The sequence below is a fragment of the Fulmarus glacialis genome, unplaced genomic scaffold (assembly GCF_000690835.1).
Source record: "Fulmarus glacialis isolate BGI_N327 unplaced genomic scaffold, ASM69083v1 scaffold47041, whole genome shotgun sequence".
NCBI classification, from domain to species: Eukaryota; Metazoa; Chordata; class Aves; order Procellariiformes; family Procellariidae; genus Fulmarus; species Fulmarus glacialis.
The window spans coordinates 6,411-19,010 of record NW_009193047.1 but is presented as its reverse complement, the minus strand read 5'-3'; the positions used below and the strand labels follow the sequence as shown (position 1 = coordinate 19,010).

Here is a 12,600-nt window from a genome sequence, read left to right as displayed (position 1 = left end):
CCACGAACGATAAAAGGCAGGGAGAATATAAAAGTAGAAGAAACATAAGACAGACAGCAAAAAAAGAAAAAGTCTGCTTCTGCTAGCTGATGAGAAAAATAAAACATAATTCACAAGAACATTGTTTACCAGTTCCCTTTAGCAGTAAGTTATTCTTCCTCAAGAACTAACACTAGCTATGCACCGATCCCTTCAAAATAAGTGTCTCAAAAAATCTGACTACTACAGTTTATTTCACTTGAGGACTAGCTGCAGCAGCAGTTTATGGCATGAGGCTGCAAAGGCAGATTATTTGTTTAGGACATGATTTCTACAAGAAGTGAACGCGTGCTGCTGTGAAGATGTAGGGAGAAACAGGTTTATAATACTGGAATAGTTTGAAGTTATTTTTGTTTATTTACAAGGATGTGTTTGGTTGTGGTTTTCTCCCCCCAGGAACGGTAGTTTACATTTAGTTTCATAATAGCTGTGCTTGTATGTGGTCTGTATCAGGGTTATTGTTAACTTGCAACTGTCTGCTGACTTGAAAAAGAATCACATACCTTTGTAAAGTCAATACTAAATCCACCTTGACAAAATCCCTGTCCATCTGCATCGATAGTGGCTACAAAAAAAGAATGGATAGAAAAGAGAAAAAAAATAAGTAAAATAAATATTATTAGTACTAGATGAGATGATTCTGTGAATACTTTCCAATGCATCTTCCCAAGTAACCTTGCACTCCTGAACTTGAACCTTGTAATTTTTTTTTTCCTAAATCACTGTTTTCTCTTTATCAACAACTCACAGCCAAAAAGTAACAACTTTAGGGCTGGCCTAACATAAATATAACATTAACATATGTTCTAGCCTAACAGAGTCAAAGTAAACAGCAACTCCATGTTCCTTTGTATTTAATCTTTAAAAGTTTTGGGGAAAAATATTTGCAATTTTTATTCAGGAAATAAGGTATCTGGAAAATAGGGAATAAGTTTTTCTTTTGGTATGGAATAAAAATCTGAAAGGTACATAACCGTATGTTGTTTCAAGTATTAGCTTAAAACCAACAAAAAAAAAGCATACCTGGCTGAAAACCTCTCTGCATACTGAGACTCATCCCAGCAAGAATTGTTATAGCTGAGTTAATTTTACAATTATAGAGCTCCAGAGTAGAAATGTTGAGACCCCCTTATCTGGAAGTGTGACCTACTTAACTAGCATGATTTAGTTTAATATATGCTTATTTAACTTCCTTTTATGTTGGGCCACACTTGCTGTCACCAATGATTTTCAGCAAATAAAAAAAATATCCTAGCTTGAACGTTCAACTTTTAGACTTCTGTATTTTAAAAAAGGTTATAAGCGTCTGAATAAACTAGCAACTCAACTACATGATATGAATGCAATGCGTTTGGTAAATAAGACTCAAAATGTTCAACAATGAATATAATTAAAACAATGCATCATTACATATGTATGCATACATGGAAATCAGAACCTACTTGTGCAAAACCTTGCCTTCTAAAATGAGCTTTCTCTTTAAATTACTTGAATAACAATAACTAAGCTTCAGAAAATTCTAGAGTTGGTCTTTGAAAAAGCACTTGCTACGTAATTTTGCTCGAGTGATTACTACAGAAGAGGTCCTTTCAAAAACTGAAGTCCTCAATTCCAATGATACTTGGATCTAAGATTTTCCTCTGGCCTACAGTAGAGAAAGCAAGGTCTGCATCCTGAACATCAACTGGAGGAGAATTCAGATGTCTGGATCCAGCTTTTTTGCTAATTGCTATGAGGCTGTACATGGAAGGGGGAAAAAACCTGTACAACATCCCGCTTCAAATGTACATGAAATACAAAACAAGAGAAATTCCAAACAGAAAAGCAGCAGAAGTGCTCTACACTTACTTGACCTGCAGGGTGCATATTCCACAGATTTAGATCCAGAAAGCAGGTAACAAGTTCCTACAGGCTCTCGCTCTTGTTTTGTTTCAGTTCTCCAGTGGTACAACGGGGCACAGGCCTAAGAAAGAACACATGGCAGTGAGGAAACAAACTCCTCTTCAAAATGCTGGGGGGTATAGAAAGATACAATGGAATTCCAATTTTCTACAGAATAGCAACCAAAACAATTTTGGCAGATGTACCATGTGTTATTAGAGGAGATTTATACTATCAGCGCTGGGGCAGAAGTATCACCAGTTTGTATTTTTAGAAATAGCTGATTTATCGCAAGAATTTTAGAAATAGTATTTTCTTAAAGCAACAGTTGTAAAGAGTTCATCAAGAATTTAACACATTCTAACTTCAGCAAACTAATTCTACTACTTTCCTCAAAAGAAGACAAAAATGCTACAACCTTTGTTTACAAAGAGTTAAGAAAATAAATTCTGAAAAAGACAAGTCATGCTGATTAGTGGGATTTTGTTTAAATTCCAAGTTATCCAGATCTTTTCACATTTTTTCCAGTACAATATCCCAGTACTGAGGCATTTGAAGGGCATCAAAAACCTACCAGAATTTTGTCATTTTTGGATCTCACAGAGGCTCCAAACCACTGATGAGACTTAAATTCCAGCGGATCATCAGGAGCAAAATCTCTGTTGCCTACAAAGAAAATGAAAACAAAGCATAATTTCACAGTAAACTGTACAGTAAGAACAAAAAAAAAAAGCTAAGTCATTGGTTTTGATGCATACAGAGAAAAGCAGAAAACAGTAACATTGGAGGATATCACCCTTTCATGGAAATAGGCTTTTAAAAGGATTTATTATTCATTTTTACATCTAGGGCCAAATGCAGCTATTTTTACATACGAAGCATTAGTACAATACTGATTTGTTGTAAGACCGCAAAGTTTATAGCATCTTTGATGGCGACACAGTAAATACCTCATAACTTGAGATATTTGACTTTCAAATTAGATTACAGCACTGCTCAAGAATCAGTGCCAAAGCCAAGTTAGGACTAATGCTTCTAGAAGAAATATTGCCCTGATTAAATTATGTGAGTTTTGCCTTTGGCTAGAATCAGGACAGAAGTTCTTCTAATATTCCACCAAGTATTAACATCTCTATTCTGAATGTCACTGTAGTGTACAAAGCATGGAAACTAGCACGCTTACAAAATACAAGTAAAGTGAAAGGGTATTTAGTAACAAAAATGTTAGAGAGTTTTCCATACAGAAGAGTAAGTCAAATAAGGGATAATTTGCACTGGTGTCTGTATGTTAACTGTTCAGTGATGAAGGCTGGTAGAAGTAACTTAACAAGTGGTATTTCTGCAAGTGTGAATCTTAAGTCTTTAAATCATTTAATGTTTCTTATGTACTTTCATTGGAACAACACCGGAAACTTTGCCAGCCTAGTAAGAAAAAGGATGCAACACTCTGGAAAACATATCTTTTAAAAAAGTCACCTAAATCACTGGTTTACAGTGCCTAAAGCTAGGGAGTCAATGAGGTCAACAGCCATACATCACTTCCACAGACTGCTGGGGGGGAATCCCCAAACCCAACCCCACTATGAATCAGAGACCTGTGACCACTTGAATCAAAACTTCCTTGCTTGTCTTACACCTTGTAAAGAATGTTTTGTCTCAAGAGATTGTGTTACTTCCATTAGGAAAATCTCATGAAAAGGACAACAAAAGCAATTCTAACCTGCAGTGAGCCACAACAAGCAAGATTAGAACTATGTAGAAATAAATGCCAAGTGCATAGCATCACAGAGAACTATTGTGTTTTTTCTAATTTCATCAAAGGTAAATAAAAAAAACCACAACACTTCCTTCTGTCACCCCCTCCTCCATTATTGAACAGGTGCTAAACACATGGAGGGCCTGATGATTAAGCACATCTGCACAGATTTATGTACACTTGAACATTTATACTGTCACCCTTGCACAGACAGAAATGTAGTTTGCAGACCTGCATGTCATCTTCTCACAGAACAGAAAACCAAAACCAGATCAAGATGTTTTCCAAATAGGGAACTGTCTTTAGCACACTTCTAAAATGCCTGTTTTATCATCTTTTCCCTTACTTGGCTTTAATTCATGAAAATCCACCCAAGGACAGTTTTGCTCAAAGGATGCAGTTGCATGACTGAGTTAGCTTCAGATGAAGCTGACACCAAAAGGGGTAGGAGTTCCCATTTGCCGTTGTCCATATGTTCCTGTTGCCAGTGTCTGTCTTGGCACTACTACTTTCTGGTCACATAGTCAAAATATGAACCACCTAAGAATGAAACCTACTAAAAAAAATACTGAACTGGATCAGGGACTAACCCAGCTGACTGCATGGGGATGGAAGTAGTGCTAACCTGCTGGGGAGAAGACAAGAAACACATGGCTGGGAACTATATCCTTTTTGGCAGCATCAGGGACTTAAAATTGGTTTACTCTGCTTGTAACCACACCCAAAGTTACACAGGCTAGAAAGACAGACTTGGCTTTTACCCTGTATTTGTCCAGCTACTCTCAAATACAAAGAAATGTCAGTTTTACTTGCCAAACAAAGTTTTAAACAATGTAAAACTTGAGAATAGTTACGGCATGGCATTTTACACCTTTCTCTACTGCTGGATACTTAGAATGGATACTTAGAATAGAATTATAGAATCGTTAAGGTTGGAAAAGACCTCTAAGATCATCAAGTCCAACCGTCAACCCAACACTACCATGCCCACTAAACCATGTCCCTAAGCGCCTCATCTACACGTCTTTTAAATACTTCCAGGGATGGTGACTCTACCACTTCCCTGGGCAGCCTGTTCCAAGGCCTGACCATTCTTCCAGCAAAGAAATTCTTCCTAATGTCCAGTCTAAACCTCCTTTGGTGCAACTTGAGGCCATTTCTTCTCATCCTAATGCTAGTTACTTAGAAGAAAAGACTTATAAATACTTATACAAAGCTATATATCTATGACTAACATGAAAGGTAGTATAGCAGTTTTATAGTGCAAAGCAAAATCCTATTGTGCTAGGTACTATAAAAGTGTCTAGGATGTAAACTTCACATTTAAGTTTAAAACAATAGGCAGCAAGCAGAATGAATGGATGAATGGTCTTGTTACAATAATAGATAAACAGCCATTCAGCATTATCAGCAATCTGATTTTATCACAGGTGTTAAGGAAATTAGTTCCTTCAAGTTTCAGCTGAATGCATCAGCTGAAACAGCATAAAGCAATTAAAAAAATAATTAAAAAAAAGACAGATTACTGGTGCCATCTAACTATAGTCTATGTTGATTGCACCGGAGAAGAGGGGAACCAGTAGTTTAACCAGCACGTGCTGCCAAAACAGCCCTCTGCCTTTTCCCTGTGCATTCTTGAGCTGCAGGCACTGCCTCCACCCAAGGAAGAAATTAACATCCAGGATGGCAGCTACAAAAACTTCTCTCTCCCTCAGTCTTTAGGAGACAAAATTATTTTTTCTACAGTACTGAGAAAGCCCTGATTTGGCTCTAAATTGAGGATAATATTGGAAACCTCTCTTCAATTTTATTTTAACAGGTAAACATCTAGGCTTTGAGATATAGTCAGAAGCTGGCACATAAAAAACTAAAATCTCCGAATCAGAAAGCAAATGAACATGACCCCAAGTTTATTATGTTCCAAATATCATGACTTCAGAAGCCCGCATCATAATTTCTGAAGGCCTAAATAACAAATTAGGAATTCTTATGCATAAAAAAAAAACCCACCACATAGTAAAATGCGCTCCATTAGGCAATTTGGCTAAATACATTTTATTAATTTATAATACACTACTATCGCAAAAATATTTTACAAACATCTTAGCCAAATTTTCTAATGTCAGTGCAGATGCAGATAACACAAAACAACATCTGCTACAAGGTTAAGATGCCTTACGTTGAGTTTATCCCGTATTCAAAGCTTCATTAGGTTCTCTAAAACTAATGGGGCGGGGGGGGAGGGTCTTGGGGAGAAGGGGTTGCTGTTCAGCTTGAGACTGGCTGTAACACAGGAAAGTGCATTAAGATACAAAAACTAGATCAAGTAGAAAGTACGTACATTGGAAACATGGACTTTTTGAATAAAAAACTGCAAACATTAAATACAGTTCAAATCTGACGTTAACTTTCTATTAAAGAAGAAAAGTAACCGTTATTTACCCACCCCCATTCAAAATTCTCCCCAGGAAAACGCTGTGTAAATAGATTAGGAGCCTTTCCCTCGGGTCCAGAAGAGAAACTAATCTTAAGAGGAAATCTGGAAAACACCCTGTCATCAAAAATCCCTTTGCTTTAAATGAGAAACCAACAGTATTTCTGTTCCTGACTGGGGAAAACAAACATAAAGAACACTTAAATATGAGCCCTCACTAAAGCAAATCAGAGTTAAATAAGGTGTTTTAGCTGTACTATAAAGTAGATTTGTCATGGGAAAAATGTAGCACCGACTTCAGCATTTCTGTGTTTCAGTATAAAGACCCCGACTTTATTATTATTTTATCATGGTGTAACTTTTCAGTGGTAGTTATTAAAAAAAAAAAACCACAAAAAAAAACAAAACAAAAAACCCCCAAAAAACAACACCAAAACAAAACCAAAAAACCAAAAGCCTTCCCCCATACCCTTTAAAAACAGTACCTACATTAAAGGAAGCAAATTGTAATACAGGTAGGATTTAAACATACAGTGATTTATAAATACAGACCAACTTTTTTATGTAGTACAGTCAGCCTTACCACTATAACGATTCTTATAGCCACTGCTGTTTTTCTTGTATTTCTAAATTATTTTCAATTTAGAATGTCTCAAGAATACCTTAGAAATGTCTTCAAGCCATTGACGTACATTTTAAACAGGCATTCAAACAAACATACCTAGGCAATACAAAGTATGTTCTGACTAGATTTATTCCAGAAAATGTCCAGAGTTTTTACATAATGCTATTTGTCAGACTAAAATGCAGACGCTTCAAGGACTTCTACTTGATGGGTCATTAATTCCAGGATTATGTCATTTGACCATGAGTCTTATTTTGTATCTGTAAAGGCAGCTTATGCCATGGTTTTTCCTTTGCTCTTTCTCATTGTAGTAGACATCACATGACGATTTTACATAACTCTTTCATTAGGGAAAAAGGGCTGACATGCCAACTCAACAGTGCTTTGTCTCACAAAGTACTTTCCAGGTGGGGTGATGGCAGGAACAGAATTGCTTTAAAAATCCATTATATAGGTGTGTTGCTGATGCTGGACCAATGGAACATTGTCACTTTACTGTGCTACGTCAGATTTTAAATTTATAAATGGAAACTATTGTGGAGGGATGCTGAGTAGAAATTGCAGAAAAAGGAAAAAAAACCAGTCTAAGCCATCTTCCAAATAACAACAAAAAGATCAAAAGTTCTTTCAGTGCTGAATTTCTTTTGGCTATCAGCTTTGGATAGTTGGCACCTTCTTTTTCCAATGTAAACGTTATCAGTTACAGAAACAATGGTGTTACTACAAGATGATTGCAGTTGAGTAAGTGGAACGAGTTGTAACTTGTAGCCCGCCTGTTTGCATGGTAATGAGAAAACTGAACTAAAACATTTTCCCCTGATCTTGAGTGCCAGACTTAACTGAGGTAATCATGAGTCAAGAGGCAGTGAACTGATGAAGCCTGGTTCAGTGTCATCATACTTAAGAAGCTGTAAAATTTAAATAGTCACCCAATTCACAGAATTTCCATTAAAATAACCCTCTTTGTGACTATGCCAATTCAAAATAAGTGATGTTGCCCCTTTAGCTAAAGGGAAACTTTATGCAGCTAGTCAAAAGAAAGACAAACTTAAATATACAAGAGCCCTGTTTTCGTAGTATAAGAAGTTTACATGGGATAAAGCTAGCTATCTTCCATCCAAAATCTCAGCGATTGCAACCTTAGTTAATGAGGCAAGAGCGAGTAAGTACAAGTTTATCTTTACTTGAAACTCCTCATGCTGTGAGGCAGCTGATGGTTTAGCAACCTTGGTTTAGCCACAGTGTTTTGTTAATGACTCAGGGAGACAGGATTACAGAGCTTCCCACTGCTCCCCTTCCCTCTTCTGAAGTATGAATCCTGCTTCTTTCCCCGGGCGGTGCTAGAACAAAAGCATCTTTTCCCTTTGCCTAATAGAAGAAAGACACTTTTTTCCTAACTTGTCGTACAGTTGAGATCCAGCTACACACACAGAGCCAACAGTATCCATGCAGGAGTCTACCTAATCACAAAAGCATGAGCATTTTTCCACTGTCAGCTACAAAAACATGCGGAGGAGGTTTTATACATTCTGCCACCCTCTTTTGTATTCAGAGCAGTACACAGAGCCCAACGCAGACTTCAGTTACACCAGCACACACGATAAGGATAACAATCAAACTTCAGTGGGACTGAGGTAATGATAGATTTAGTGAGATAAAAATCAATCCATTTTACGACAAATGAATGAACAATCTTCCAAGATTTATTGCTTTGTTGTTTGACTCAATCAATAGCCTTTGAGACTGAAATCCCTATACAGATCACACCCTAATACCAATAAAACAATCAGCTAAAAATAAAACAGTACTTTGTTAAAGCATGTTATTTTCACAAAATACCAACCTATCCCAACTTCCTTAAACATCTCCTTATTCCATAAGTGGAAAAAATGCAGTTATGAACAACTGACTCATTTGCACAAATGATCAAAATCTCCAAAAGGCAAATATAAGCTCATGAAACCCACTCCAGACATAACTTCCCAACATCAGCAGCTCTTACGCTGTGCAATGCTACAGCACGAAGCTGCGCAAGGCAGTTAAAATAGCCACTTCAAACTAAATAGGTCACGGATAGATACAGCCATGCCAAACTGGTGGTTTCAGCTTCCAAACAAAGACTCCTATTGTATAGAATCACCCACTTCAGGATAGAAAAAAAAAAACCACAAACGTGGAAACATAAGGAGAAATCAGGAGCGTTTTTATAAGTATTTTCTTTTCAAAAGTTTCTTTCTTCTCTTTTAGCACAGATCAAAATAACCAGTCTTAAAAAGAATTTCATACAAAAATATTTAAGAACAAACCATTTCTCTAAAATTACTCTGGTGCGTTAAAACACATGGGAAGGGGAAGAGAGGAGGGACAGTACAACTGTCAAAAGTGATAAAACTTCATGCAGCCAGAGGCTACACTGAATTTTTTTTCCAAAGCAATAAAAACACACCACACAGAGCTGAAAACATTTGAGATGCTCTTAGTTTTTAGTATTCAACAGCTTCTGTAAGTTTCCCCAATCTTGAATTTTGACATCTGATATAGAGAACGAAAGCAGTGGGGAAAGCTTTTACCAAAAGAAGGAGTGACAATTTAGCAGTGCATCGATCTGTTATACTATATGTGTCAGAAGAGCAAAACAATACGTTGTCTGAGCAAGCAGATCTTTCTGTGCTAAAAACGAAATCTGCTCAAGAAATCTGCAATTCATTAGCATAGAAGTTCAAAGTTGTTTTATGAGCCTATTTTCCTTTGTAACAGTTCATAGAGCTATCTGCATTTCATCAGATTATTCTAAATGCAGAAGCTCTTGAAACAATCTCAGTACTGCACTTTTTAATGCTGACATAAAGAGCTGCGCTTTAAAGCATCCTATACTTGAGCAGGCACATTTCTCGATTAAACTTTTCATTAAAAAAACTGGCAGGTTTTTGCAAGAGAAACTTTATCATCACAAAACTATTTTGTAACATTTTTATGAAAAGCCATGGGAGCATGAAGAAATGCTATTTCTACCAACCCACTTCCCCCTATTCTTAAGTGATGGAGAGCTAGGACCCCAAAGATGAAAAGTAAAATAATATGAATAATTATGAAGACTGTTTCCTTTTGGGAAAAAAGCACACAGGAAACTCATTTGGTTTACATTAATTTGCTACATATTGCTCACATGTGTACAGTCTGATTAACTCCAACTGCTTACATGGGTCTCTGAAGAATTTTTTGTTTGTCAGAATGAAAATTCAGAGTGATGCTGCTCTCAAATTCCATGGCAAAATAATGGAGGTGTTTATCTAGATGTCAGACAATTAGTTAAGTGTATCCACCCTGCTATTCCATGTATGCTAAACTGTAAAATGCATAAATAAAAACATAAAGATGACTTGTTGATTTTCCCAAAAAGCACATTTGACCACCCCTCTGCTCACTGGTTTTGTTGTCTGGCTCAGTGAGCTTTTGATCCCCCTCTTGCACAGAAAAAACATGTTTAATTTTATACACAAAAAATGGACAACTACACAAAATAAATAAAACTCGCAGAAAAACCTTTAACTTTTCAAGAATCTTTTCCCTGAGCAAGATTATGGAAATACTTTCAGTAATATTTGGTACTATCTACGCAAGCTTTGCTGTGCTAGTCCGTGAAGGCTGTGGAAGGAGAAAAGGGGGGTCAGAATAGATGTGTCTTTAAAATAAACGTTTTTGGACCTTCGTCTCAAAACTGATCAGAAACAGAAAATGGGACCGCTATATTAAGCGCATTCCTTTTAAAGTTTACCCACAAAAAATATGTTTTTCCTGGAAAAAGCTGCTAAGCAGCTGGCAGATGAAGCCAACTGTTAAGCTTTCTAAGAGAGGAACCACCTCTCCAGTCAGTCTGGTAGAAAGAGTAGTACTAGAGTTCGGCAAGCTGTAAGAGCAGTTTTTCCACCATTTGCTTCCCAGATTCTTTCTTCTTTATAAGATTCAGAACATTCCCCTATTGCCATGGATTAAAACAAAAAATAAACTAAATTTTCAGTTACAAAATTATCTGGTGTGGAGAACAGATAAGAATAAAGACAAATATTTACCCACCTTGACCTGTAACTTGTGGGTTTTGGTAATTTGAATGTGATATGTAAAACATCTTGCAAAGGAAAGGATTTACTAATATTGTTTATGCTTACGACAGTTTTGAAGAATATACTATCTTGAGAATGTAAATTTCCCCCCGGTGCTTGTCCTGAAAAAAATACAGCCTCCTACATATTCTGAAAATCTGAAAGTTAACAGAGACAGCGGGGGAAAAAAATCCCAAGTATTTTACATAACAATTCAATTGAAATTGTGGTAATGCTGTGGCAATTGTAGTAAGAAGTCAAGATATACAAGAATACAAAGACCAGAAACTTTAGTTTTGTGACAATGGCACTTTTAGCTACTGAATTAACAAGGTAAACAGGAGTAAGGCAAAAAAAAAAGTTCAGTGCTTACATAGCACTTTTTAATCAGATGTATTTCTATCTAGATTTGCAGGATAACCTGTTAAACTAACAGATACAAGCACTGCTTCGTATTTCAGATTTGCAACAGGATCAACAAAAGCATGCACATGAGGAAGCTTGCTCTGGTGGTTGGTTCCTTTTTAACTTTAACCTTTATGTACTTCTAAGAGCAAAAGCCAGGCATGCCTGAAATGCATGCCTAATGATACTTGAAAGCCTTTAAAAAAATTTACTCTAACTTTCTGGCCATGTACAGACAAGCATATGCAGCACAGCTATACGCACCCCTGAATTTGAGGGCATTTTCTACCACACATGTTTGTTATGCAATTTTCACATAGTCACAACTATGTTAAATCAAAGCCAACTGATGTCAACACTAAGATGCTCAGAAGCCCCACAGCGAAGCAACTTTACATTTGGGAAGTGTTAATGTGTGATATAAACATTTTGCCTTCCAAAGCCACCATGTATACCAGAACGTCAAAAGCAATTAGTATAATACGTGCAGAAACACACGCACACAGACATATATACAGAATATTCTCTAGTGTATTTTTACATGAGTGTAACCATTGTGCTAGGAGATCTAGGACAAGGGGAGACCCCCCTTTCCCTTCCCAAATATATTGCTGTTTTAAATGAGAAAATACACTGTGTAGGAACAGTGAAAGAACAGTTTCAAAACAGCCAGCAGTTTCAAAATTGCAATATACGCTTTATGAGGGTTTTTTAAATGTTACAGGCTGGTGGGGAGGGCATGAAAGGGAGGGAAATACATATATTTTCAGCATGAAAGCTATGCCAGCTACCCTCCTGAAAGAGCTGAGCTGTCACACACAGGAAGGAATAAACAAAGTAGTAAATTGGGTACCACAGGAACTATCAGCTTAATGACCTATCACTTTCCTCAGAGGAGCTGGGGTGAGGATAAATGCAAGTAACAAGCAATGCTGGTATAAGGTAAGGGCTTGAACAACTCCGAAGATTAACATAAAGCAGCTAGTACCTTCTCTCTTGGGCTACATAATAGCTGTTGCATTATCTCATGTAAATGACCACACTTCTGTGCTAATACGATATTAAAGCCCCTATTCCTCCTGCTGCTTCCCTGTGCCAGATAGCATAGCTGGCAGATCCTGGACCAGGAATAGGGGCATGCCTTCTAGTAATTACAGTTTTGCAACTCCACATATGGAGTTTGGCATCGACAGGTAAACAAAGAAAAGCCACAAGTACAAATGTTCTAATTTTTTTCACAGGTCAGATTTCTCACTAGCTGCAAACAGAATTTAGAACAGAACTCTGAAGAAACCCATCTAATTAATTATGCAGAACCCGTGCTGCTTTTTCCGTTAACAAAACAGCTAAATAATCGGGG

General features: G+C 36.9%; 1 protein-coding gene across 1 annotated transcript in view; it reads right to left on the bottom strand.

The window, feature by feature from the left end:
* Positions 1-12,600, bottom strand: part of ITGAV (integrin, alpha V) — a gene marked incomplete at both ends in the record, with an annotated part of 31,234 nt that overhangs the window by 16,329 nt on the left and 2,305 nt on the right. Inside the window, 3 exons of the mRNA XM_009587302.1 lie at positions 543-604; positions 1,888-2,002; positions 2,495-2,586. Coding sequence (XP_009585597.1) covers positions 543-604; positions 1,888-2,002; positions 2,495-2,586 — 269 coding nt within the window. The remainder of the gene's footprint in view (positions 1-542; positions 605-1,887; positions 2,003-2,494; positions 2,587-12,600) is intronic.